The following is a 27,564-nucleotide window of genomic DNA, read 5'->3' on the forward strand; positions in this document are numbered from 1 at the left end:
AGTCACCTACAGGTGCTGCTAGAGAGTCTAGAATTGGTTGGGTTTATGAGAAAGTGTTCAGTGTTCACTCACCAGCTGTCTACAGGTTCTGCTGGAGAAGGAGTACAATAGGTTTGGTTTGTAATGGGTCTATTGTTCACCGCCACTCTTCTACAGGTCCTGCTGGAAAGAGTGTAAAAGAGGTTGGGTTTATTATGGGTCTACTGTTCACCACCAGTCTTCTACAGGTGCTCCGGTAGAGGGAGTTGAATAGATTGGGTTTGTAAGAGAGTGTTTAGTGTTCAGTCACCAGCCATCTACAGGTGCTGCTGGAGAAAGGGTAAAACAGGTTGGGTCTGGGAGAGTGTTCCGTATTCACCCACCAGCCGTCTATAGGTACTGCTGGAGATGGTGTAGAATAGGATGGGTTTGTAAGACAGTGTTTAGTGTTCACTTGCCAGCTGTCTACAGGTGCTGCTAGAGAGAGTGTAAAATAGGTTGGCTTTAACAGGGAGAGAATCAAGGCATGGCTAACCTTTTTCACAAAGGGGCATTGTTGGCAGATAAATGTACACACTCTTGCTAGCAGTACCAACAGTGTCACACAGGGCTTGGCATCGCCCCCACCGTTCCTTTGTAATGCTTACATGTTTCCATTACTTTCATGTTTTACATCACAAAACCTTGATTTACAAACCTGTGTTGGAAATTTGCCCAGCTAGCAGCCCATCTGGATATGGTAGGAGGGGACCTGATCCAGTCACGTATTGCAATCAGTGACGATGATTAAGTGTTGATAAACAAGCTCAACACTGAAATCCTCTGGCTTTGAGACTTTGTGCCCTGCCCTTTAAGCTTTGACTAACCGATAGTGTTGCATTGGGTGCCTCACACTTGCCCGATGAAGAAGACCCTAGACATACATTTCAAGCATTCTCTCTTCATAATTAAAAAAGAATCACAGAAGAGCTGACAAAAAGTGAATGAAAGAATTAATCATGATTTATTTAGGAATTAATGAACATTTCACAGAAGTTATACAGTATTAGTACAGAAGAATAAGTCAATGACAAAAATGCATTTTAACATTAATCAATTCATGAACACTGCTAGGAAACAAGGAACTGATACATCAAAAGTATTCAATAAAGACAAAACTTTATTACAATCACTGTAGATTAAAAAAGTACTACACAGAACAAATTACTTACAAACACATATGATACAACATAAAACTTTTGAATACTCTTGTTGTTCCAGGAGCAGAGAAAGGAATTTTTCATTTTAAAAGACCACAGAGATTCAACATAAATACATTTGTTTCTAAAAAAAAGCTGTAAAATACAAAAAAATATCTTCTATAAATGCAAAAAAACATAAGTCAGCAAGAGTTTGTCCAAATGGCACAATACAGTATGAAGAGACCCTTGCGAGGGTAGCAACTTAGGGACTACCAAGAGAACACTTGGCATGTCTGATCCACATTGCCATTAGCAACTTGGCCATGCAGAATACAATAATACGAGATGTGTCTGTCTGCAGTATTCTGAACGCCTCCTGGTGCTTCCTGACTCCCAGGTTTCTGCAAAGTGGAACTATGCACTTAGCTCAAGAATGACTATATAGAGAGCAAAAAAATAAAACATGCTTAAGTGTCTCAGGTCCTCATTGGCAACAAATACAGTTCTCATCCATCATGTCCATTTCTTTGTGCAACTTTCTTTTAAAAGGTAGACATTCATACCTGAACTCTTAATATAGCTTCCTTGCCAGAGGAGGAAATGTTTCACCAATAGCACTCTTCACACACTCACTGCAGTGAAATAGGTTTTCTCTTGTGTGTGTTTGCTGAGGTGTTTTTAGGTTTGATAATTGACTAAAGCTCTTCACACATTCAATGCAGTGATATAGGTTTTATCTTGTGTGTGTTTGCTGATGTGTTTGTAGGTCTGATGATCGACGAAAGCTCTTCACACATTCACTGCAGTGATATGGCTTTTCACCTGTGTGTGTTCGCTGATGCTGTTTTAGGCCGGATAATTGACTAAACCTCTTCACACATTCACTCCAATAATATGGCCTTTCCCCTGTGTGTGTTTGCTGAGGTCTTTGTAGGCCTGATGATCGAAAACAGCTCTTCACACATTCACTACAGTGATATAGGTTTTCTCTTTTGTGTTTGCTGACATGTTTTAAGCTTTGATAATTGACTAACGCTCTTCACACATTCACTGCAGTGTTATGGCTTTTCCCCTCTGTGTGTTCGTTGATGTCTTTGTAGTTCTGATAATCGACGAAAGCTCTTCACACATTCACTGCAGTGATATGGCTTTTCCCCTGTGTGTGTTCGCTCATGTTGTTTTAGGCCGGATAATTGACTAAACCTCTTCACACATTCACTGCAATAATATGGCCTTTCTCCTGTGTGTGTTCGCTGATGTCTTTGTAGGTCTGATGATCGACTAAAGCTCTTCACACATTCACTGCAATGATATAGGTTTTCCCCTGTGTGTGTTCGCTGATGTTGTTTTAGGCCGGATAATTGACTAAACCTCTTCACACATTCACTGCAGTGATATGGCTTTTCCCCTGTGTGTGTTCGCTGATGTCTTTGTAGGTCTGATGATCGACTAAAGCTCTTCACACATTCACTGCAATTATATAGGTTTACCCCTGTGTGTGTTCGCTGTCTTTGTAGGTCTGATGATCGACTAAAGCTCTTAACACAATCACTGCAATTATATGGTTTTTCCGCAGTATGTGTTCTCTGATGGTGTTTTATGTCTGATAACTGACTAAAGCTCTTTACAGGTTCACTGCATTTGAATAGCTTTTCCCCTGTGTGTGTTTGCTGATGCTGTTTTAGACTGGATAATTGACTAAACCTCTTCACACATTCACTGCAATGATATGGCCTTTCCCCTGTGTGTGTTCGCTGATGTCTTTGTAGGTCTGATGATCGACTAAAGCTCTTCACACATTCACTGCAATGATATAAGTTTTCCCCTGTGTGTGTTCGCTGATGTCTTTGTAGGTCTGATGATCGACTAAAGCTCTTCACACATTCACTGCAATTATATGGTTTTTCCCCAGTATGTGTTCTCTGATGGTGTTTTATGTCTGATAACGGACTAAAGGTCGTCACAGGTTCACTGCATTTGAATGGCTTTTCCCCTGTGTGTTTTCGCTGATGCTCTTTAAGGAGTGCAGATTGACTAAAGCTCTTTTCACATTCAGTGCATTTGAACAGTTTTTCTCCTCTGTGTATTTGCTGATGGCGTGTTAATATTGATGACAAAATAAAGGTCTCACTGCATGTGTCTGATACTTCTTTCTTGATTAGTGTCTCAGAGTCAGGTATGTATTTGTCTACATCCCATGACTGTTCTTGATGAGCCAAAATCACCGATAAAGCACTTGTATTATTCCCACATTCCCTGTATCTGTGTGGCATTTTGCATGTTTGCTTTCCGATATAACAATAAAGTGCAAAGGTCACTAAATGCTTGCCACACTCATAATGTGTGTAAGGCTTCTTTATGGATGATTATGTCTTTAAACTGGATAAAGGTACGGCACGCTTTCGGGTAAAGATCCATCCTCCTTCTGGAGGTGCAAATTGGGACAGTACTCTGTATTTTAGATAGCAGAATGCCTGTTTCCTTTACCCTTCAGTTGTTTGGCTTCACTCCCTTGTGCTTTTCTCTGGTTGCTGTGGAATGGCCTGAAGAAGTAACAATACACATCTAGCACTGGATGGTGGTCTGATATCACTGTTGAAAGGAAAGCAGTACTGTAATTACATCATACCAATCGCACGATTAAAGCTGGTATTGGACATGTTTACCCAGGAAGTGGATTATCAGCGTTGTTGTCATTTTTTAAAGTTCATTTCTTAGTTTTGTGGTGTGGAGCTGCAGAGCTCAGACTCGTAGAATCATTGAATTGCCCTTGATGGATGCATCTTACAGGATCTGTCAGTTTATGTTCTGGTTTTCTGTCTCTGACTGCGCTTATGTTTTCCTGAATACTGGAGCTCAATATTTCGGACTGTGTTTTTGCAGAATTACAAGATTATCTTCATTATTCTTAAACATTTTGTACATTCAAGGATTGCTTTCTGTCGGATGTAAAGAGATTTAAAATTACTTACATGGAAACATTATGGAATGTGCATACACAATTTCTTTTTAAATTAAAAATAATTTTTATTTAGTTTTAATACACAACAAAAACAGAATCAAACTGAGTAGACGGAGGAAATAAATGGGTGGAAAGGAACTAATAAGGTATAAGGATCATGGCTAATTCACAACGTCACTTAATGTAAACATCACAGCTGTCATTGATAATGTCATAACATTATACACTTACATCTTACATGTTGATAATATCATAGCCTTAAATGCATAATTTATCACATTTATGTGTTATAAATAACATATGACAACGGTAATATCGTAAGTGTCATTGATAAACAACATCAGTATGCATCATTTGTCTAGATTGATTGGTATAGATTGAAGTAGCAAATGAAAAGGTATAGAAATAGGGCCTTCAGTTTATGGGGGTTTGTTGGTGGTGAAGTAGTTATCAAAGTATTCCCATATAGCTCCGTGTTGTGGTTTCTATGGGGAGTGTCGCATAGCAATGCTATCAGCACCTAAGATATGTGATACCAAACTAAGCCTGGATTGAAAGGAAGCCTTGTGTGTAGTCTTCCAGTTAGAGGTGATCGTCTTAACTGCCGATGTCAGTAGAAGATAAAGTAGAAGGCAGTCGGCAGGGTATCTGATGTTCGGGTCGAGGAAGCCTTTAATGAGATATGAATTTTCTTTCTTAGCAGCTATATTAAATAGGTTTGAGAAAAAGTAGAAAACCTTATCCCAAAAGGGGCCTACTGATTTGCAGCTGAATATGAGGTGAGCAAGATCTCTGTTTTGTTCATACCAGTTCCAACAGACAGGGTTCTCTAAAAAGTTTAGTGTGTGCAGGGGAGAAGGTGTCCCAAAAACTTTGTGAATTAGCCAGAATTTCATTTGAGGTAGTACTGATGAGATCTTATGTGAGGTGACAGATTTCCATATGTTGTCTAGTCGGTCTCAGATGTGGGTATAGAAGAATGAGTATCCCAGTATTCTGTTGTTCTCATATTCATTCTCAACTCATTGGGTTGCATTAAGTGATATAATTTTGACACCTGATGGCCTAGAATGTTACATTTATGAAGGAGTGTTGGCAGGGAGGTTTATCTATGGTTTAAATGTTTTTATTGAATATCAGCCAAAAGGACATGCATCGGGTCGCAAGCATACATTGCCATGATATTACTACAATCCGGGTCATTGTCATGCTTCATATAATCCAAGTGTGTGTAGCTGAATAATCATTTGTCGAACACAACTTTTAAGTGTAAAGAATACCTCCCAAAAAAAACCCAATCCCCCGAACTCCATCCCCCCCTCCCTGGATCCGTGTCTTCCCTGGGACCCCGCCGAATTTTAATGCCCATCTCCCTCAGGAATCTCTGCGATACGTAACAGTCTCAAATATCGGGGACACGTGACTTCCCTAAATTCAGAGGCTAAGAGCGACAAGAAGGGCTTCCATAACTCCCCGTATCTGTCCCCTTCTCCTGCCATGGTTAGTGCTAACTTTTCCATACCCAGGACATACCACAAACAGTGCAACCATCCCGTGAAAGTCGGTAATTGGGGCGTACGCCAGTGTGTGAGTAGGTTTTGTATAGCAGACCCTAGCGCGATGGCCATCAGCCTGCCTCTACGTGAACGCAATGGATAGGTCAAAGGATTGGGCAGCCCTAAGATTACATAAGCTGGGAAGCGCGGTATCTCCGTCTCAAAGTGGTTGTCCACTTCATCCAGCACCTGCTTCCAGTAAGATTGGAGATGTGTGCAGTCCCACAGTACGTGAGTTAGACTGCCCACTTGGCCACAACCCCTCCAGCACGTCGCCTCCCGAGAGTGGTCCATCGCATGTAAGCGCTCTGGGGTGTAATACCAGTATGTCACAATCTTCGTGAGAGTCTCCGTGAGCCCGTGTGGTATGCAGAATGCAGCGCCCTGTAATAGATGCCCTCCCATTCTTTATGACTCAGTGCTCTTCCCAGTTCTCTTTCCCACCGGTTTCTGCTAGAGTTACATGAGTGTTTGTATCTGACCTGCAATGGTTTATAAAGATCGGAAACGAGATGTTTGTCTGATGTGCGTGTGATAAGCCATCGCTTATAGGGGAAGAGGCGCCTCCCTGCCCTGGAGCGAACCTGTGTCAAGAATTCCTGTCATACGAGGGGAGGAAAACGGTAACCAGCGAAAACGGACTACATCTCCCAGGATGCTTAGCGGTTGAGAGGTTATGTAAACAGGAGAGCTGTTACATAACTCAAGGGAAACACGCCCTTATGTAAACAGGAGAGCTGTTACATAACTCAAGGGAAACACGCCCTTATGTAAACAGGAGAGCTGTTACATAACTCAAGGGAAACACGCCCTTATGTAAACAGGAGAGCTGTTACATAACTCAAGGAAAACACGCCCTATAAAGGGAGGAACCGGGAGGTACAAGGCTGTCGGATATTGTGTTTACACCGACGTACCTGCTTCGTGAAGAGCAGTGTTCCGGAGTGGTGCTCCAGTAAGGCAAGAACGGAGGTAGGTCGAGTCGTTACTCCCTGGGCCGTGTCTTGCCCCATCGTCACCTGTGAAGGACCCGGAAGCTCTACCGGTCAACCATTGAGCTTCGCTTTTTGACTCGGCTGAGTCCAAGCGCAGTGGCGCTTTTGCTGGTTGGAGTCGTAACTCCCAGCCCGACCAGAGACACAGGGACTGCCAGCTGTAACGCACACCAGGAGGTGTTTGCCGCGTTACAGACTCGGAAGTCCACAGGATCGATCGAGCGGCTGCTCTCGGTTCAGTCTTCTTGCTTGTGATTGGGGTATCGGTGACGCATCACCAGAAGGTGACTCCGCGTCCCGGTGCAGTCTGAGGAAGAGGTTGAGCGGCTGCTCCCTTCAGGTAGAGACCCCGGCTGGGTGTTTCCCTGACTCCTCGATTCTCCCCAACACTCTTCGTGCCCCTCACAGCCTACCGATTGGCATTGTCGGCCATTTCATTTCTGCCCTCTGTTGGCATACGCCGGGATCGGCGTATATGCAGAGGACGGTTAGGACCATCCGTGCTGTGGGCTGGTAACGTACTTAGCCTGGAGGATTCCAGTGACTATAACTTTTGTTTGTTCTTTGTATTTTATTTGCCTTCATTAAAAGAACTAACCCTTCACAAGTGGTTGCGTCCTCATTGTCGTGTCTGTTAAACGATCCTGAGACGTTCAGGGCGTTACAAAATATCCGACCTTAATAACACTAACTGTCTCCCGGTCGATAACAGACATGGCAACACTTGATGATGTGCTGGCTGCTTTAGTGGCCATGCAAGTTGAAGTGGCTGCCTCTAGGCAAGAAACAGCCGATGTAAAAGCCAGACTGGATGCTATCCAATTGGACCCGCTCACGCCCAGCACCTCCCTCACGAACCAGACACCTGCGGTAGTAGTGGAAATGCTGGTAGCCATCCCCTTGGCAACACCAGAGAGGTACAGTGGGGATCCTAACACAGTGCAGGTATTCCTCACACAAGTGGCGCTACATTTATCGTGCAAACCAAAGGCGTTCCCCACGAGTCAGGCTCGTGTGGCTTTCCTTATATCCTATTTGGCTGGAAACGCGGCACAATGGGCCGTACCTCTGGTGAGCAGGGACGACCCCCTCTTATGTGATTGGGGTGCTTTTCGCAAGGAATTCCTGAAGGTATTCGACAGAAGGGCTGACTCGTACACGGCGGACCGTGAAATGCTTGAGTTGAGACAGGGATCCAACGACCTGGTGCAGTATCTCAACGCGTTCCGAAGGCTGGTTGCGGAAACCAAGTGGCCTGTTGCTAAACAGACGGCGCTCTTCCATCAAGGGCTGTGCGATGAGCTCAAGGACGCCGTGGCTCATATTGACCCTCAACCCAAGACATGTGAGGGCCTTATCAACCTGGTATTACGGCTGGAACATAGGCTAAGTGAAAGAAAGGGGGATCATGGGAGAAAAGGAAAATCCCTTCCATCCTATGTGACGGTGGGAAGTCCTGAAACTTCCACCGCATCCAAGGGAGAACCCATGGACATCAGCGCAATACGAGCGAGCCTCACAGCCACGGAGAAAGAGTCACGCCGTAAACAAGGATTGTGCCTATATTGTGGCAAAAAAGGCCACTACGTACGTGAATGCCCTGCCAAACCGAAGACGTCACTTTATCGGGCCAACCGGTCGGTAACTGCCGTGGTGGACATACCGGCGGAAAACTAGAGGACTCCAAGACCAGAGAAGGGGCATCTCGGAGTCACTCATCCATCCCTTCACTTTCCAACTCGGTCACTAAGGGACAACGACACCTGTTTATCACGGTGCACGTGGGAGTGCATGACCAGTGGATACCCGTTGTGGCCATGGTGGATTCAGGGGCCACTGGCATGTTTATGGACCACAACGAGGCATGCAGGCTAGGGCTAGTGCTTCTTCCCAAAGCAGTACCCAAAGACGTCTATGCGGTAGACGGAAGGCGATTGGTGACGGGGCCCATCGGACAGCACACGGGGGTCCTTCCGATGAGATATGGGAGGAACCATTTGGAACAAATCGATTTTAACATCATCCGAGCTCCCCAATATGGCGTCATATTGGGATTGCCGTGGCTACAGAAACACAACCCCTTTGTGGATTGGCCAACACATCGCATCGAAATGACGTCACCGTATTGCATCCTGCATTGTGGAATAAGAACGGAATCCCTTGACGCAGATGAGAGCAGGAGTCAGACGGTGGCTACAGCAGCAGAAAAAGACGTGGCTCTCCCCCAGGCTTATCACAGTTTTGAGGATGTATTTGATGAGGTGAAGGCGGAAGTGCTACCACCACATAGACAGTTTGACTGCCAGATCGACCTGGTGCCAGGGGCCAGCGTTCCCAGCGGCAGGCTGTATGCCCTGACGGAGCCTGAAAACGTGCATCTCCGGGGGTACCTGGATAAACTCCTCAAGCTAGGATTCATCCGCCCGTCCAAGTCTCCGGCCGCCTCGCCACTCTTCTTCATCCCGAAGGCTAATGGGGAGCTGAGAGCCTGTGTGGACTTTAGGGCATTGAATGCGATAACCATAAAAAATCGGTACCCCTTGCCTCTCATCAGTGTACTTCTGGAACAGGTCAAGAAAGCTCGTATCTACACCAAGTTGGATTTGAAAGGGGCATACCATCTGGTGCGCATGAGGGACGGAGACGAGTGGAAGACCGCCTTTAAGACCAGGTTCGGCCTTTTTGAGTACCTCGTCATGCCGTTCGGTCTGTGCAACGCCCCGGCAGCCTTTCAGTACTTTTTGAATGAGGTATTCAGAGAGGAGTTGGATATCTACGTGGTCGTATATATCGACGACATCCTCATCTATTCGTCCAGTGTGGAGGAGCACGTACACCACGTCAAAGCTGTGCTCCAAAAGCTGAGGGAAAACATGCTGTTTTGTAAACTCAGCAAGTGTGACTTCCACGTCACATCCGTGGAATTCCTCGGAGTGATGCTGAGTCCAGAGGGACAGGAGATGGCAGAACGAAAGATCAAGGCGGTGAAAGAATGGCCGGTGCCCCAAAGCGTGAAGGACGTCCAAAGTTTCATTGGCTTCGCCAACTTTTACAGGCGGTTTATAGATGGATTTTCAGGAGTGGTGGCCCCAATCACACAGCTACTGAGGAAGTCCAAGGAGTTTGTCTGGTCCCCTGAAGCGAACAAAGCCTTTGAGGCCCTGAAAAGCGCCTTTGGTAAGGCGCCGGTGTTGGCTCACCCCGATCCGGATCTCCCCTACGTGGTGGAAGCGGACGCGTCGGATGTGGCGCTGGGGGCTATCTTGTCCCAACGCAACCACGACACAGGGGTGCTTCATCCCGTTGCGTACATGTCCCGCAAACTCAACGACGCCGAACGCAACTACCATATTGCGGAGAAGGAGCTTCTCGCAATCAAGGACGCCTTCACCGAATGGAGGCATTGGTTGATGGGGGCAAGACATGTGGTATCGGTGTACACGGACCATCGGAACCTACAGTTCATGATGGCCACTAGACACCTTTCTCCCAGGCAGCTGCGGTGGATGATCTTCTTTGCGGGGTTCAACTTCCGCATCACATATCGGCCGGGGACGGAAAACCGGAAGGCAGACGCCCTGTCCCGTCAATCTGCAGTTAAGGAACCATTGCCTGCAACCGAGCGTTCCATCATTTCCCCGAGGATGGTATTGGGGGTTATCCAACCGGATACTTTCCTGAGGGGAATAAAGAGAGGGATCAGGTCATTCGCATGGCGGAGGTGGCTCCTCAGTCACAGAGAATGGCAGCTGAAGGACGGGATACCCCTGAAGGGCAGGTGCCTGTTGATACCCACGCCTAGGCTAAGGAAACAAGCATTCATCTGGTGCCATGACTCTCCATGCGCAGGTCATTTGGGCTTTGAAAAAACGGTGGCTAGCATGGGACGGCATTTCTGGTGGCCAACCATGAGAGTGGATGTCAGGAGGTGGGGACAGGAGTGTCCTACGTGTGCTACCATGAAGGCCGACCATGGCCGAACCCAAGGGCTCTTACATCCACTTCCGACCCCGGATAGACCATGGGATAGCATATCACTGGACTTCGTGGTGGGCCTACCGGTAGACCAGGGGATGACGGCAATACTGGTGGTGGTGGATTACTTGACGAAAATGGGGCACTTCATCCCCTGCAAGAGAGTCCCTACGGCCGGGGAATTGGCGTCACTACTCCTAAAGAATGTGGTACGACTGCATGGATTACCTGGGGTGATCGTGTCGGACCGGGGGTCGCAGTTTACTGCGCAATTCTGGAAGACTTGGTGCACTGCGCTGCATGTTAAGACCGCCCTGTCCACCAGCTACCACCCTCAAACGGACGGCCAAACCGAGCGCCTGAACCAAACGCTCAAACAGTATCTGCGATGTTTTGTGGACCAGGGCAGGGAAGAATGGGTCGACTTGCTATGGGTTGCAGAGATAGCCTATAACAACGCCACTCACAGCTCCACACAGTCATCTCCGTTCTATAGCAACTATGGCCAACATCCCAGGTTCTTGCCATTTCTACATCCGTTCAGAGAGGACAGGATTCCCGCCACAGCGGACAGGGTGGCACACATAAAAGACACGTTGATGCGCTCAAGGGCTGTCCTAATAGAGGCCAAGAGAAGATACAAGGCTGCGGCAGATAGGAAGAGAAGGCCCGGGCCACTGTACCGCACTGGAGACTACGTCTGGATATCCACAAGAAACATGAGGTTTCGAAAGAACAGTGTGTTCCATCCCAAGTACATGGGCCCCTATCGAATTACCAAGTGTATGGGTCCCGTGAACGTGAAGGTGTGCTTGCCCCAGTCATTGCGGATACACCCTGTCTTTCATGTATCATTGCTCAAACCAGCACCCTCCAAGCCGTCTGGGACACCTAGGCCGGTATGCGTGGAGTCGGAGGTGGAGTATGAAGTGTCGGGCATACGGGCGTCCAAATGGCGCAGGGGGAAGCTGTGGTACCTGGTTGCGTGGAAAGGCTATGGCCCGGAGGAGCATTCATGGGAACCGGCTGAAGGGGTTCATGCTCCGCGCTTGGTCTCCTTGTTCCATCGGCGTTTTCCTGCCAGCGCTGGACCCGTGGGGAGCCGCTGAGAGGGAGGATGTACTGTCAAGAATTCCTGTCATACGAGGGGAGGAAAACGGTAACCAGCGAAAACGGACTACATCTCCCAGGATGCTTAGCGGTTGAGAGGTTATGTAAACAGGAGAGCTGTTACATAACTCAAGGGAAACACGCCCTTATGTAAACAGGAGAGCTGTTACATAACTCAAGGGAAACACGCCCTTATGTAAACAGGAGAGCTGTTACATAACTCAAGGGAAACACGCCCTTATGTAAACAGGAGAGCTGTTACATAACTCAAGGAAAACACGCCCTATAAAGGGAGGAACCGGGAGGTACAAGGCTGTCGGATATTGTGTTTACACCGACGTACCTGCTTCGTGAAGAGCAGTGTTCCGGAGTGGTGCTCCAGTAAGGCAAGAACGGAGGTAGGTCGAGTCGTTACTCCCTGGGCCGTGTCTTGCCCCATCGTCACCTGTGAAGGACCCGGAAGCTCTACCGGTCAACCATTGAGCTTCGCTTTTTGACTCGGCTGAGTCCAAGCGCAGTGGCGCTTTTGCTGGTTGGAGTCGTAACTCCCAGCCCGACCAGAGACACAGGGACTGCCAGCTGTAACGCACACCAGGAGGTGTTTGCCGCGTTACAGACTCGGAAGTCCACAGGATCGATCGAGCGGCTGCTCTCGGTTCAGTCTTCTTGCTTGTGATTGGGGTATCGGTGACGCATCACCAGAAGGTGACTCCGCGTCCCGGTGCAGTCTGAGGAAGAGGTTGAGCGGCTGCTCCCTTCAGGTAGAGACCCCGGCTGGGTGTTTCCCTGACTCCTCGATTCTCCCCAACACTCTTCGTGCCCCTCACAGCCTACCGATTGGCATTGTCGGCCATTTCATTTCTGCCCTCTGTTGGCATACGCCGGGATCGGCGTATATGCAGAGGACGGTTAGGACCATCCGTGCTGTGGGCTGGTAACGTACTTAGCCTGGAGGATTCCAGTGACTATAACTTTTGTTTGTTCTTTGTATTTTATTTGCCTTCATTAAAAGAACTAACCCTTCACAAGTGGTTGCGTCCTCATTGTCGTGTCTGTTAAACGATCCTGAGACGTTCAGGGCGTTACAACCTGTGACTGGATCGCCCAGTGTCTCACTTGCAGATACCGCAAACTCTATGTCTCCAGCAGCCCAAAATCTCTCTGCATCTGGACGAACGAGTGTACCCCCCCTCCCCATAAACATGACACAGAGACCGGCAACCCGCTGCCCTCCAGCTCGCAAAGGTGGCATCCTCTAGTCCAGGGGTGAAGTCGGGGTTGCCCATCAACGGAGTAAGCGGAGACGGGAACGATGTGAGTTCATGTGTGAGACTGGTGGCGTCCCAAACTTCAAGAGGGACGCGCGTAATATAGGAGGCATACAGGTTAGGAGGCCGGTGTATTTTGCGTAAGAAAGGAATGTCCTGCAAAGGTCGCGCTGCTACCGCCTGATCTTGAAATAGCCAATGTTTCTCGGATTCCCATCTGCTCCACTCCACTAGATATCTCAGTTGGGCTGCTTGAAAGTAGAGCCCTAGATCGGGAACCCCAAGTCCACCCGCTTCCGGTGCTAATACCACCAGCGCCCACCACATTCGCGGCTTCCGCCCGTTCTAGATAAACCGGGACAGATCCGACTGCATCGTTCGAATCCATCCCACTGGTGGACGGAGAGGTATAGCGCGAAAGAGGTAGAGAATCTGTGGGAGAATGGTCATCTTAACCGCTGCAACCCTACCCAACCACGAGAGGGGATAGTGCTGCCATCTGTCGAGTTCCCGGCGGATCCTGTCACGTAACAGTGTATAGTTCGTATGAACCACTTTATAGAGCGACGGGGCAAATTGAATCCCTAGATACGGTATCGTGTCTTCCGCCCAACGGATGGGGAGCCGGGTTTGCAAACGATCTCGGGTAGGCCGTGATAACGATAAGTCTAGGGCTAAGGATTTCCCTGCATTCACCTTGAACCCGGCAGCCTGCGCGCAAACCTCTAATTCCGCCCAGCACGCTGGGAGAGCGGCCCTCGGATCAGATAATGATATTAAGACGTCGTCCGGGTATAGACTGATTGTATGGACGAAGCCCCCGAAATGCATTCCCGTGATCTTTGGGTTTTGTCGCAGCCTCTGAGCCAGGGGTTCCATGTAAAGGGCAAAGAGGAGGGGGGATAATGGACACCCCTGACTCGTGCCCCTCTCAATGTGGAATCAGGAGGATGTGTAGCCGTTCACCCTGACGGCAGCTGTGGGGAATCTATAACAGTTAAGGATATGCGTGCAGAATCGGTCGCCTATTCCTGCCCTCTCCAGCACCTGTTGCAGAAATGGCCAATGTACTAGTTTGAACGCCTTTTCGGCGTCGATGGCCAGCATTATAAATTACCCCGGGACCCGAGTAGCCTTTTCAATAAGATGCAAAACCCGCTTCGTGTTGTCTGTCGTTTGCCACTCAGGGATGAAGCCCGCCTGGTCCGGATCTGTGAGACCTGGCATATGGGGGCTGAGGCAGGCGGCCAGTATCCCTGTATATAGTTTAAGGTCTATGTTAAGGAGTGATATCGGGCGGTAAGTTCCACATTGTGAGCCATCTTTCCCTGGTTTGGGAATTACTGCTATCGAAGCGTCCAAGAGGTCGCCTGGGATAGCTCCCTGAGTAGCAAAGGAATTGAACAGCCGGGAAAGGATCGGGGCCAACAGGGAACAAAATTTCTTATAAAAGATAGCGGGAAAGCAGTCTGGACCAGGGGCCTTTCCAAGTTTGAGACAAGAAATGGCGGACACTACCTCCTCCATTTGAATGCTTCTATCTAGATGTTCGGCCTGAGCCGGGGACAGAGCCGGCAGTGTGACGGAGTCTAGGAGAGCCATCCCATCAGAGCGGGCCAATGGGGCCCCCGCGTACAAAGTCGCATAAAAATCTCGGAATGCCTCTGCGATCTCCCTATCCTCCGTTGCTTCTGTGCCATCTTCCCGAGACATCAATTTAACCCCCTGTCTGTGACGAACCTCTCTAAGCTTATGGGCCAAAAGACACCCACACCTGTCCTCACCCGCATAGTAGGCATGTCGCAGCCTCAATGTCTTGGTCGAGTGCCGCTAGCTGTTGGCGCACCGCTTTGAGTTGCCGCCATAATCTCGGGGCTCCCGTCCGCTGGTGCATCCGTTCCAATTCCCGGGCCTGTTGTGTAAGCTCTTCCCGTTTGCATCCGTGCTCCCTATTGTCTGCCGCCAAGATCGAAATGAACTCCTCTCCACCGCTGCCCATTGAGTGGCAAGTGTAGTGTCTGTGTTGTCATTATGTGTGAGATAATCATGAATGTTGCGCCGGATGCGTTGAACCACCTCCTCTCGGTGCAGGAGAGCGTCTCTAAGACGCCACACTCTGGAGGAACGCGATGTGGGCGAGAGGGTGAAAGTCACAGTCACCGGAGCATGATCCGATATAGACGCCACCCCTATGTCAGCTGCTGTCGAGAGCGACTTGCGCCAAAGCAGATACTAAGAAATGGTCTAGTCTGGCGTAGGTCTTATGCGCATTAGAATAAAAGGAGTATTCCCTGTCACGAGGATGCATGGTGCGCCATAGGTCGCATAGCCCCAAGTCCTGCAAGCGCGCAAGCCCCTCCGCAGAAATGGCCCCGGCTTGATGAGAGCGCCGGCTGGATCTATCCTGAGCATTATCGAACAGCAAATGGAGGTCCCCCCCAAGAATGACATTGCGGTCAGGTGTAGTCGTGGCCTCTGTGAGTGCAGAATGTAAAAATCGCTCAGATCCCTCATTCGGGCGTATATGGAGCTAATAGTGAACGGCACCCCTCCGAGGGCAAAGCGATAAGTCAACAGGCGCCCCCTGATCTCAGCAACCTTATGCAGGACCTCCCCCCGACACCGCTGTGCCACTAAAATCGCCACCCCTGCTGTTTTAGTAGACCCGGAGGAGATGAACTGGGTGGGAAACCTCCTAGACCGAAGGCGATGGCAATCACGCGCTAATAAGTGGGTTTCCTGCAGGAGGCAGATATCTGCGTGGGAATTTTCTAAGTATAATAGGACAGCCCTACGTTTAACTGGGTTGTTAAGACCCCGGACATTCAGGGTCAGTACCTTACGGACATTCAGGGTCAGTACCTTAAGCGTGGTGGGTGGCATGATGTGTGTGACATGGGGGATGCTGCAACTGTAGATTATCGTGTATTGCGGCTCCGGAATATCCGGTGTGTAAACGAATCAGGGACACAGGGGCGCAGGGGGTAGCCCTAGGGGACGTTTATCTATAATGATGTTTAAATTTGGTAATAGCTGTCTTTAGTTTCAGAAAATTATAGAATTTTTGATCTATCTCGTATTGGGTTTGTTAGTTCGAGAAGGTTAGAGAAGAGTTTCTGGATCCTAGTTGTTGAGGAAAGAAGATGCTTCTGGTGATCCATGATTCCAAGTGTAGAGTCCGGCCATCATATGTGATGTTCAGGTTGTGCCAGAGAGGGCATTACTAGTATTTTTTAGAATGTATTTAGAAGTTGTGATATGCTTGCAGTTGGTTGTTAAGTAGAGTAACAGGGTCTAGTTTATGCAATAGGTTTCTTTCAACCTCTAGCCACGTGGGGGTGTAGTTATCAGGTACTTGGAACCAGGAGGTACATTGTTTAGCAGATGTCTGGCAATCTCTAAAATTGGCTAAGTTGACGCCACCTAAAATTTGGGGCAGGCAGAGTTTTTTCAGAGATATTCTAGCTTTTTTACCTTGCCAAATAAATTGTGTTATTAATTTCTCTAATTTATATTTCTTTTCTGAAGAGTGAGTTTTTCATTATGTTTTATAGTGTTTCACAACTTTCCTGTGGAAATTAACTCCTGTTATCTTCGGGTTGCCTTGTACGTCAAGAAGGAGAGGTTCAAGCGCCAACAGGAATAAAGAAGGGAAAACTTTTTCTAATTTAAGTGGGTGCGACAGGGAACTGTTAGCGCAGATGCGGGCACTTGGGTTGCTTTATTAAGCCATAATCATTGTTATAAATCCCTCTCCTAAATTGAAGGCTTTAAGGGATTTCCTTGAGAAAGATTCAGGATACTCTATCAAACGTCTTTTCAGCATCAAGTGCAATGACTATAGAGGGCGATGTGGATGATTTTGCCTTGTCTAGAACATGGCATAGGAGGGGGGTGTTATCGTTGGACATATACATTTTTTTTTAAATCCGACTTTGGTATTACTTATTAACTGTAGTAGACAAAGGTTTAGGCGCTTGGCTACCATTTGTGCATATATTTTGCAATCTAGGTTTATCAGGGAAATGGGTCTGTAATTTTCGGGAAGTGTAAGGGCCTTAACTTCTTTGGGTATCAGTATTATGTCAGCTTCGGCTGTGGTACCGGTGACAGTTCCAGAGTTTGCAAAGTCGTTAAATAGATGTAACATAGTTGTTTGAAGTGACTGGGTGAATGTTTTGTAAAATGTGGCTGTAAAGCCGTCCAGGCCAGGAGCCTTCTTTTCTTTGAGTATACCAATTACTTTAGCGATTTCAGTCAGAGAGATTGGTTTTGATAGGGTCATTTTATTTTATTCAGATAAACGAGGTATTTCCTACATTGCTCCTGTGCAGTTACTTGTTCTTTAGAATATAACGTCTCATTAAGTTTTCTAAAGGTGTCTAGGATTTTCTTCAGATCTCATTTTTGCTATCTTTGATTACCACTATCTTTCTATGGTTCTGTTTGTGTTTAATGTATGAGGTCAACATGTTGCCTGCTTTATTGGCTTCGCAAAGTTTGAGGCATTCAAATGTATTAATCCACAGCATTTTCACTAAGAGTTTTGTTGTAATCGTATTTTTCCTGTGTGAGTAGGGAGAGAGTAGTTTTTATTTAGCTTTTTAATGTTTGTTAATTCAAGCTGCTTGATTTCTTGTGCGGTGTACTTTGTTTTGTTGATTTTTGCTTTCCTATCGATGAGGGGAGTTCTTAGTGTAGCTTTGAGAGCATGCAATAAAGTTTGTATGTTTATATACGTTGAGGTGTTATCAACAATGACATTTGATAGATGTTTCTTCAAATTTCTTAATGTTGTCTGGATTTGCTATATTATCGTTACTGAAATGCCGTGTCCTAGTTGGGGTTTTAGGGTTCGTTTTGGCTAAAAGTGTATTAATGCAAGAATGGTCAGAGATTAGTCTTGACAATATATTTGTTTGGTTTATTAGATGGGTGTGCGACCCGGAAATGCGGATGTATATGATTCTAGTTTAAGAGTTGTATGGAGCAGAAAAGAAAGTGTATTATCTGGAGTCAGGATGTTGCAACCGCCAGGTGTCTTTCAAGATCATATTTAGAGAATATTTCTTTTAGGATTTTGTGGGATTTAGGAGGATGGTAATTACAGGTGGGTTGGCGATCAAGGGTCGTGTCTAGTGGGAGACTGAAGTCGCCACCTACAATTTCATTTGAGGGTACATGACTAACCTTGTCTGTTATTTTATTCCTGAAGGAGGTATCATATTTGTGCGGGATACATATATATATTCATATTCATTGAAAAAAACATAGGTTTCAGGGACATTATAGTTAGTTGAACATTTCTCTCATACAGAACCATAGAAATTCCACCGTTATAATTAGTTCAGCTAACTATAACTCGAGCACCCGCAATGCATTTCTGATGACGTCACATATTATATCATTCATGACATGGTCAGTGACATCACTGATGACATCTCAAATGACATCACTGATGACATCATCCAGTGACTGTTTGTTTCTGTAAAGTTTAAATATGTTTTATATACATATGCCAAGGTGTATTGAAGAATGAGTGAGTGTATAAGTGTGTGGATGGAGGATTTTGTAGGTGCGTGACTGTATAAGTGAGTAATTACACGTGTCTTACTGAATGCATGGGTTAGTGACTAAACTATGTGATGTCTGTATCAGTCTGTCTGTTGTTGTGAAAGCTGCTGCAAGGGTTGGTCAGTAGCTACATGAGTGTCTATATGGGCTATTGATTGGTTTCCTGAGTATTTGTATGGGTGCCTGAGTGTGTGTGTGGGTGTATGGGTGGGAGGGAGGTGTGTGACTGTGCATAGATGTGTGAGTGGTTGATTCACTGGGTGTATGGGTTCAAGAGTGCATGTGCAAACAGCTGTATGGGTGGGTGAATGTGTGTATGGGTGTGTTGGTGAGAGAATGGATGTCTCAGTGGTACATGTCCAAGTAACTACATATGTAAAATGCAATGTATGTGAGAGGTGGAGTATATAAATGACTATACATGATAGTCAGTGATTGTGAGAGTGGCTGTATGGATGAGTATGTACTTGTTTCAGTGATTGTATAAGAGAGTAAGTATGCATTTGTTTCTGTTTGAATAAGTGATGTGGTGTGTGTATAACTGTATAGGTTAGTAAATGGAAGTGTGATTGATTCTTTGCATGACTGACTAGGTGTGTGAGTAACTCCATGGATGAGTGGTGGTGTTAGTGTCTGTATAGGTGTATGAGTGCTTATGATAGTGTTGCTTTGATGAGTGACTGCATCTATAAGTGACTGTATGGGTGAATGAGTGGATGTGTGTGTAGACCTAGGAATCAGTGAGTGCGTATGTAGTTACTGGTATTGGTGTGTCAATGGTTTCGAAAATGGTAGTCTGTATTTTACAGTGGGTGTATCAAAGGTTATATTAGAGTGTGAGGAGGTGCATCAGATTTTCATGTGGATGATGTCATCAGTGATGTCATTTAAGATGTCATCAGTGATGTCACTGACCATGCCATGAATGATGTAATATGTGACGTCATCAGAAGTGCATTGCGGGTGAGCGAGTTATAGTTAGCTGAACTAACTAGAACAGGGGAATTTCTATGGTTTTGTACGAGAGAAATGTCCAACTAACTAGAACGTCCCTGAAACTTATGTTTTTTTCAGTGAATTTCTAAGGTTCTTTCAATGCTAATTTTGAACTATAACGTCCCTGAAACCTATGGTTTTTTCAGTGAATTTCAATGGTTTTTTAGATGCTAATTTCTAACTATAACATACCAGTCGCGTTTCCAGAGTAGTTGAGAAAGGTAAGCGTGGCCTCCGAAACATCTCTTAGCAATCCCACTGTGTGGGATTTACTGGAGGTAGCAGGAGGAGAAGTTAGCCCCCAACGTCAACCTTGGGGGCCAACTATCCCTTTTATTACCAAGTTCCACACAGCAGGATTGCTAACTTCTTATACAAGGCCCCGCCCCCTCCCTGCACCACTGTGCAAACGTGCCCTCTAGCACGTTGTAGGTTGGGAGATTAAGTCCCCTTGAATCCTGAAGGTCCCTGGGGGCCAACTAGCCCACCAGGTACCTCCAGGAAGCGGCACAGAGCTGCGTTGTAGAGAGGTGTTCCAAGGCCATGCCCCTTTTTACACTTCTCTGCGACGCAGCTCATGGGCGCTACCTGGTGAGCTAGTTGGACCCAAGGGACCCTCAGGATTCAAGGGGACTTAATCTGCCAACTTACAACATGCCAGAGGGCCCGTTTCCACAGTGGTGCATGGAGGGGGCAGGGCTTGATGTGACAAGTGTGCAAACACGCCCTGTGGTGCGTTTTAAGTTGGGGGATTAAGTCCCCTTGGGTCCAGCTAGCCCACCAGGAACCTCCAGCAAGCGCCACAGGGCTGCGTTGCAGAGAGGTGGTCCGAGGCCACACCCCTTTTTACACCTCTCTGTAACAAACCTCTGTGGCGCTTACTGGAGGTACCTGGTGGGATAGTGTATATATACAACAGTAATTGTTTGAATTTGCATTTTACATCGGCCATAAGTAAGAACTCTGCATATTTTTGGGATGTGGAGTTATATGTTGACAACAATGTATTGGGTACAAGACTATACAGAAAACCCACTGCAGGGAATACAATCCTTCACGCCTCTAGCCACCATCCGCAACACTTAATACGTAGCATCCTGTATGGCGAGATGCTGCGTATAAGACGTATTTGTAGTTCAGATGCGGATTGCATTAATGCACAAGAGGCCAGTAAACATCGTTTTTTGACAAGGGGCTATTCACATGAGATTATAGACAGCACAATCAGAAAAACAAGAGGTTTATCTAGATGTGAGATCTTGGTCCCAAAAATGAAGCAAACTCTTTCTAGTGAGACTACTTCCAATGTCCAATCCAGGATTATTCTAACCTATAGTAGACAACATCAGGAGCTCAGGAAAATCTACTACCGTAATTGGAACGTGGTACAAGAGGATCCCATTATTGGTGACCTAGTGGCAAAAAAAACAGCTCTAACTTTCAGAAAATCAGCTTCGATGAGCAACAGGTTAGTTAGCAATTGCCCTGAAATAGCCACTCCAACGACTTGGATGGCACAAATCAAAGGTTTTAAGAAGTGTTTTACTTGTAAGGCTTGCAAATTTGGACAAAATAAGACCCATTATATTAGTCCTTTTAAATCTGAACCCGTCCTGATAAAGAAAAGAATGACTTGTAAAACAGAATTTGCTGTGTATGTGCTGGAGTGTCCATGTGGGCTGAGATATGTGGGCAGCACCAGGTTACCGGCCCACAAGAGGATACTCCAGCACATTAGGGCTATTACAGGTAGGGATCAGGCATATCCTGTCGCTAGGCATTTTGAGCTGTTACATGACAGTAACCCTAATTTTCTCCATCATTATGTAATAGACACGGTCCCACCAATGAAACGGGGTGGTAACCGCGAGGGCAAATTACGCCTCTTGGAGACCCGTTATATTTTAGAGCTCAATACTAAAAATTCTGCTGGATTGAATGCTAGCGAAGACTTTTTTACCTGTTTATAGTCCCTATTTTTTTAATGTGGGCTCACATTATTATAGATATGAGATACAGGACAGCTTTTTTTTATATATACAGTGATAAAGGATGGGACAAACAAGATCTGAGGAATTATCAATAGTTAGAAATGCTAAATGAAAATATAAATCCCATATATCTTTTAAACTGTTTTAAATGGGGAAACTATCTGGTGCTTCCTTCAAGTTCATTGAAAAGAGGAAGGAATGAAAATAATTTTCTTATATTTTTTGCACTATTTGCACAAACTTTTTTGAGTGGTTATATTTTAGATTTAATATTTGGGAGAGTGGCTCAAAACAATGGCCCACTTGGGCTTTATTCTATAGTCGATAAAGAAAATGATTGATCAGTACATTGTCTATGAATGTGTTGGCAGCTTCTTGACTTAGGGATTTACTGATATAAGTGCAATCAATTTAGGGAATTCTACTTCGATACCTAAATAATTTTTAGACATTTATCGATGTCACAAAATGTCTATATTTGTTATGACAAATAGGAATAACATAATTGACAAGCACAGGAAAATCTGTTTTTACATACATTCAGGTTTTTATATACTCTATATATTTATATGGATTTATATTTATATTATATATTTATGCATTGACAGATTTTTCTGCGTACTTTTTGATACAACAAACAAATTTTACATGACGATATGTTTCAGTATTTCTTCTTTGTCTATGTAGCTGTCACAACACCTGAAGGCCATTTCCTGTATGCTACTTTAAATACCACTCCCTCCGTTAGCAATGTGTCATGTGATCAAGACCCGAGTGGGGGTCGAAACGCGTTATGACGGACAGGCTGGGTAACTAAATAAAGCACTTTGATTGGCACAATTCTTCTGGGTCCGCTTTTCGTTTCTGTGTCTGAGTAAGGCACTACCAGCAGCGATTTGTGTGTATATATATATATATATATATATATATATATATATATATATATATATATATATATATATATATATATATATATATATATATATCTGGCGGTCGCCAGTAGGAAGTTATAGTTAGGACCTATTTTCCATAGGAAATCCGCAACATTCTATTTGGAATAACTTTGGCGCCCGTTGACGAATCTTCGCGAAATTTCCAAACCTTTTGGCCAGCTCCGGTCCGCTCCTATCCTGAAAGTCTCGGGATGATTCATGTAGCGGAGGCTGAGAAAAAAGGGGGGTCCCAAAACATGTTTTCCCCATGCAATTTCCCATAGGATCTTCAGCCGCAGCTACAGCCCAAACTGCTGAACGGAATTACACCAAATTTGGCAGAAAGGTAGACCTTGGTTCAGAGTCGTGCCTTTTGCTTAAATGGTGTAAATCCATTCAGTAGTTCCTGAGAAAATCAAAAGTAAAATCACATATATATCTGGGCGTAGCCTAACCACACATCTCATAGTGAGATCTGATTGGCTGTCAGCACTTCATCCAAGAAGTGTTGGCAGCCATCTTGGGACCAATATACATGATAGCACCTCATTAAAAAGCATTGTAGTTAATAGAAGGTTTTAGGACTTTAGTTACATTATTAATCATTTGTTGATGGTACCATACTCATTTTAGGAATTGTGGTATGTTCTAAGGTGATTTTACCATGTGAAAAAGCCTTCTGCTGGGATATCATGAATCATGTTTGAGAGAAAACTATTTTCTCATGCTTTTCCCACAGAGGTTTGGAAGGTGATCTATAAGCTAAACTGAGAGCATATTTTCTGCAAATTCACATTATCTTTCTCAGTGATGTGAGAATGAAGTCTGACATTCTCAGTAAAACATGTACATCCAACAAGGGCGAGACTGTCAGTTGATTCCTTTGTGTTCTACTGCAGCCTCCCAGAGTGTTCCAAAGAACAACTAGAGTGCTAACAGTCCTACTTATGATAAACGTATGGCACACCTGAAGCCATCTTGATTGGAATAAAGTGGTAACTCTTAAAACATTTAATTTAAAAAGGAACAAAATGAGGGGGTTCATTTTGCGATAGAAAGTATGATTAGTGCTGCAGAAAGAAAAATTAGGGCACATTTTGAGTGACTTCTCAAATCCTCTTCTATTTCATTAAAAACATCTGACACTTCCCTGGTGAGCAGTAGCTTTACTACAGTGATCTAATGAGCAACTAGAGTGCTAACATTCTGAATTTATGGCAAATGTGTGACACATCTGAATGCCTTCTTGATGGAATCAAAGTAAAAAACTTGAAAGTATTTCTACTGAGGAGACTGTAGTAAATGAGGAAATTAGGAAACTTCATAACAAATAAGTCTCCCAAGATGGCCACCAGAGACAAAAGAGCCCAAATGTAGCGCAATTATCACCCAAAGTGAGGAGTAGAGAGTGAGTAGTAGAGTAGTAAAGAGTGCGTGGTAGAGAGTGAGTAGTAGAGAGTAGTGGAGTAGTAGAGAGTAGTAGAGAGTAGTAGAGAGTAGTAGTGAGTAGTAGAGTGAGTAGTAGAGTGAGTACTAGATAGTAGAGAGCGAGTAGTAGAGAGCAAGTAGTAGAGAGAGTAAGAGAGAGTAGTAGAGTAGTAGAGAGTGACTAGTAGAGTGAGTTGTAGAGAGTAGTTGAGAGCGAGTAGTAGAGAGCGAGTAGTAGAGAGCGAGTAGTAGAGAGTGAGTAGGAGAGAATAGTAGAGAGTGAGTAGTAGAGAGTAGTAGAGTTGTAGAGTTGTAGAGAGCGAGTAGTAGAGAGCGAGTAGTGGAGAGTGAGTAGTGGAGAGCGAGTAGTAGAGAGCGAGTAGTAGAGAGTGAGTAGTAGAGAGAGAGAGTAGAAGAGAGTGAGTAATAGAGAGTAGTAGAGTGAGTAGTAGAGAGTGAGTAGTAGAGAGCGAGTATTAGAGAGTGATTAGTAGAGAGTGAATAGTAGAGTAGTAGTAGAGAGTAGTAGAGTGATGTCATCAGTGATGTCACTGGCCATGTCATGAATGATGCAATATGTGGCATCATCAGCAGTGCATTGCGGGCGCACGAGTTATAGTTAGCAGAACTAACTATAACAGAGGAATTTCTATGGTTTTGTACGAGTGAAAAGTCCAGCTAACTATAACACCCCTGAAACCTATGGTTTCTTCTGTGTATATATATGTGTAAATATATATATATATATATATATATATATATATATATTCACTGAAAAAACTATAGGTTTCACACATGTTATAGTTAGCTGGACATTTCACTCGTAAAAAACCAATGAAATTCCCCCGTTATAGTTAGTTCAGGTAACTATAACTCGCGCGCCCACAATGCACTGCTGATGACGTCACATATTACATCACTCATGACATGGTCAGTGACATCACTGATGACATCACTGATGAGATCTGAAATGACACATTGTGGATTGCGGTCGCGCGAGTTATAGTTACCTGAACTAACTATAACGGGGGAATTTCATTGGTTTTTTACGAGTGAAATGTCCAGCTAACTATAACGTGTGAAACCTATGGTTTTTTCAGTGAATTTGCAAAGGTTTTGTAAATGCTAATTCCTAACTATAACGTGTGTGAAACCTATGGTTTTTTCAGTGAATTTGTAAGGTTTTTTAAATGCTAATTTATGTATGTTTGAATTTTTTTTTTTTTTTTTTTTTACCGGGCGCGCACCGTCCGTGCACAGTGCGCGCACCCCGCGGGTTTAAAAAAAAAAAAAAAAAAGTTTTTTTTCACCCTTCGGGTGACAAAGGCTACGGGGTCAGTAACTCTCTACCCTGCCCCCTTAAACAGTTTAAAATGTTTTTTTTTTCTTTAAGCGTTTTTCTCCTTGCGCGCACGGTTTGCGCACCCCGCGATTTTTTTTTTTTTTTTAAAAATGGTTTTTTTACCCTTCGGGGTCCTTCAGGGACCCCCTGACAAAGGCTAGGGGGTCAGGAACTCTCCACCCTGCCCCCTTTTTACGTTCACCACCTTTGTTTTTCAGTGCGAGACACACAAAATGGCGGCCGACACTTCCTGATTTCGACCGATTCGAATGTTGATTGTCATGTAACCACCAATCAGAATTACGCTCGCGCACGGTGCGCGGCTATAGATATTTATGTACTTTTAACTGCAATGTTCTCAGGAACTACTGAACAGATTGACACCATATATGCAAAAGGCACATCCCCGACCTGAGGACTACCTCTTTGCCAAATTTCAAGTAATTCTGTTCAGCCGTTCGGGCTGTACCTTCGACTAAAGGTCCCTATGGAAAATTGCATGAGGAAAACGCGTTTTGGGACCCCCCTTTTTTCTCAGCCCCCGCTTCACGAATTACCCCGAGACTTTCAGGGTAGGAGCGGAGCGGAGCGCCCCATTAGTTTTGAAAATTTCGCGAGGATTCGTCAACCGGCGCCAAAGTTATTCCAAATACAATCTTGCGGATTTCCTATGGAAACACGGTCCTAACTATAACTATCTACTGGCGACCGCCAGTAGATTATATATATATTATCTACTGGCGGTTGCCAGTAGATAGTTATAGTTACAACCTAGTTTCCATAGGAAATCTCAAAATTCTATTTTGAATAACTTTGGCGCCGGTTGACGAATCCTCGCGAAATTTTAAAAACTAATGCGGCACTCTGTTCAGCTCCTACCCTGAAAGTCTCGGGGTGATTCGTCAAGCAGGGGCCGAGAAAAAAGGTGGGTCCCAAAACACATTTTCCCCATGCATTTTTCCATAGGACCTTTAGACACAGCTACAGCCCGAACGGCTGAACAGAATTACTTGAAATTTGGCAGAGAGGTAGCCATAAGGTCAAGGAAGTGCCTTTTGCAGGTCTGGTGTAAATCTGTATTTCCTGAGAAAATAGCATTTAAAAGCATATATATATGTGGGCGGCGCCTAACCACACATCTCATCCTGAGATCTGATTGGCTGTCAGCATTTCATCCAAGAAGTGTTGGCAGCCATCTTGGGACCAATATACATGATAGCACCTCATTAAAAAGCATTGCAGTTAATAGAAGGTTTTAAGACTTTAGTTACATTATAAATCATTTGTTGATGGTACCATACTCATTTTAGGAATTGTGGTATGTTCTAAGGTGATTTTGCTGGAGCAGAGTTTTCTGTTGAAAATTTATTGGGTTTTTAAGCTCCAGTTTTGTCTATATGTCGAGACTTAAAATACTAATTTGTAATCATTAATTATTTGTTTCTGTGTGAAAATTCTGACTAACCAACGCAATTAACAAGAGAAATTACACGTGGGAATGCATATATGTTGCTTAATAATAATGTGCAGGTTTAACTAAATGAATGTTGCTAAGTGCTGTTTGTTTAAAGCACAAAACGCTTTTGAAAATAACGTGTATTAATGCTTTACTGTGTTGCAAAAGGCTAGATAATTACATACACATAAGGGTATTAGTGGGGTTAACACTGTTTAATCACTATGCTGTGGTAACGTTGTTGTTGTCTCTTTTAATTAAGATGGTCCGTTTTGGCCTGTGACAAAATGGCTGCCTTTTACAGCCTGCACTCGAGTGATCGAATTTTGATGAGAGGGCCTTGCTGAACATGGTTGACAGTCACCTGACCATGGCTTCTGCTGGAGTTTTGAAAGTTTCCGTGATGACAGTGACTCCAGGCAAGCGTCCAAATAACCTTGGAGGACAAGAGAGCCACAATGAACTTTGTGATTACAGTGGTGGTTCCGAGGAAATGTGTGCGCGAAAGTAACATTTGCAAAACTCGAGTTTCCTTCTTCCGTCTTTTTATTTTTGTGATTTTTCTGAGCGGAGATTTTCCAAATGTAGCGATGCTACATCCTTTCCTGCTCGCTCTGCTCAGTGGTTTAACGGATATTCAGAACATTTTATGTTGCGTTATTTTTGTAAGATTTGCTATAAGTATTGTTAGCCTAGAGAGGGTCTAAGGCCACTTCTTCCCAAACCTGCGTTGGTGAGGATCGATGCTGTGAGGACGGCGACTCGGGAGACTTCTACTGAGAGACCTGTCCTGACCCATTCATGACATTTAGCTAGAAT

At 45.0% G+C, this 27,564-nt stretch overlaps 1 protein-coding gene across 2 annotated transcripts in view; it reads right to left on the bottom strand.

Moving 5' to 3' along the window:
• Window positions 1–959: 959 nt before the first annotated feature.
• The window catches only part of LOC146835335 (uncharacterized), a 71,594-nt gene continuing 44,989 nt past the window's right edge, over window positions 960–27,564 (bottom strand). For both annotated transcript variants that reach the window (XM_085602918.1, XM_085602919.1), the window contains one exon: window positions 960–4,099. In XM_085602918.1, the coding sequence (XP_085459044.1) occupies window positions 2,219–3,433 (1,215 nt within the window). In that variant the 5' untranslated portion in view covers window positions 3,434–4,099 and the 3' untranslated portion in view covers window positions 960–2,218. The remainder of the gene's footprint in view (window positions 4,100–27,564) is intronic.

Source organism: Triturus cristatus, chromosome 4_2 (assembly GCF_964204655.1).
Source record: "Triturus cristatus chromosome 4_2, aTriCri1.1, whole genome shotgun sequence".
Classification (NCBI taxonomy): Eukaryota; Metazoa; Chordata; class Amphibia; order Caudata; family Salamandridae; genus Triturus; species Triturus cristatus.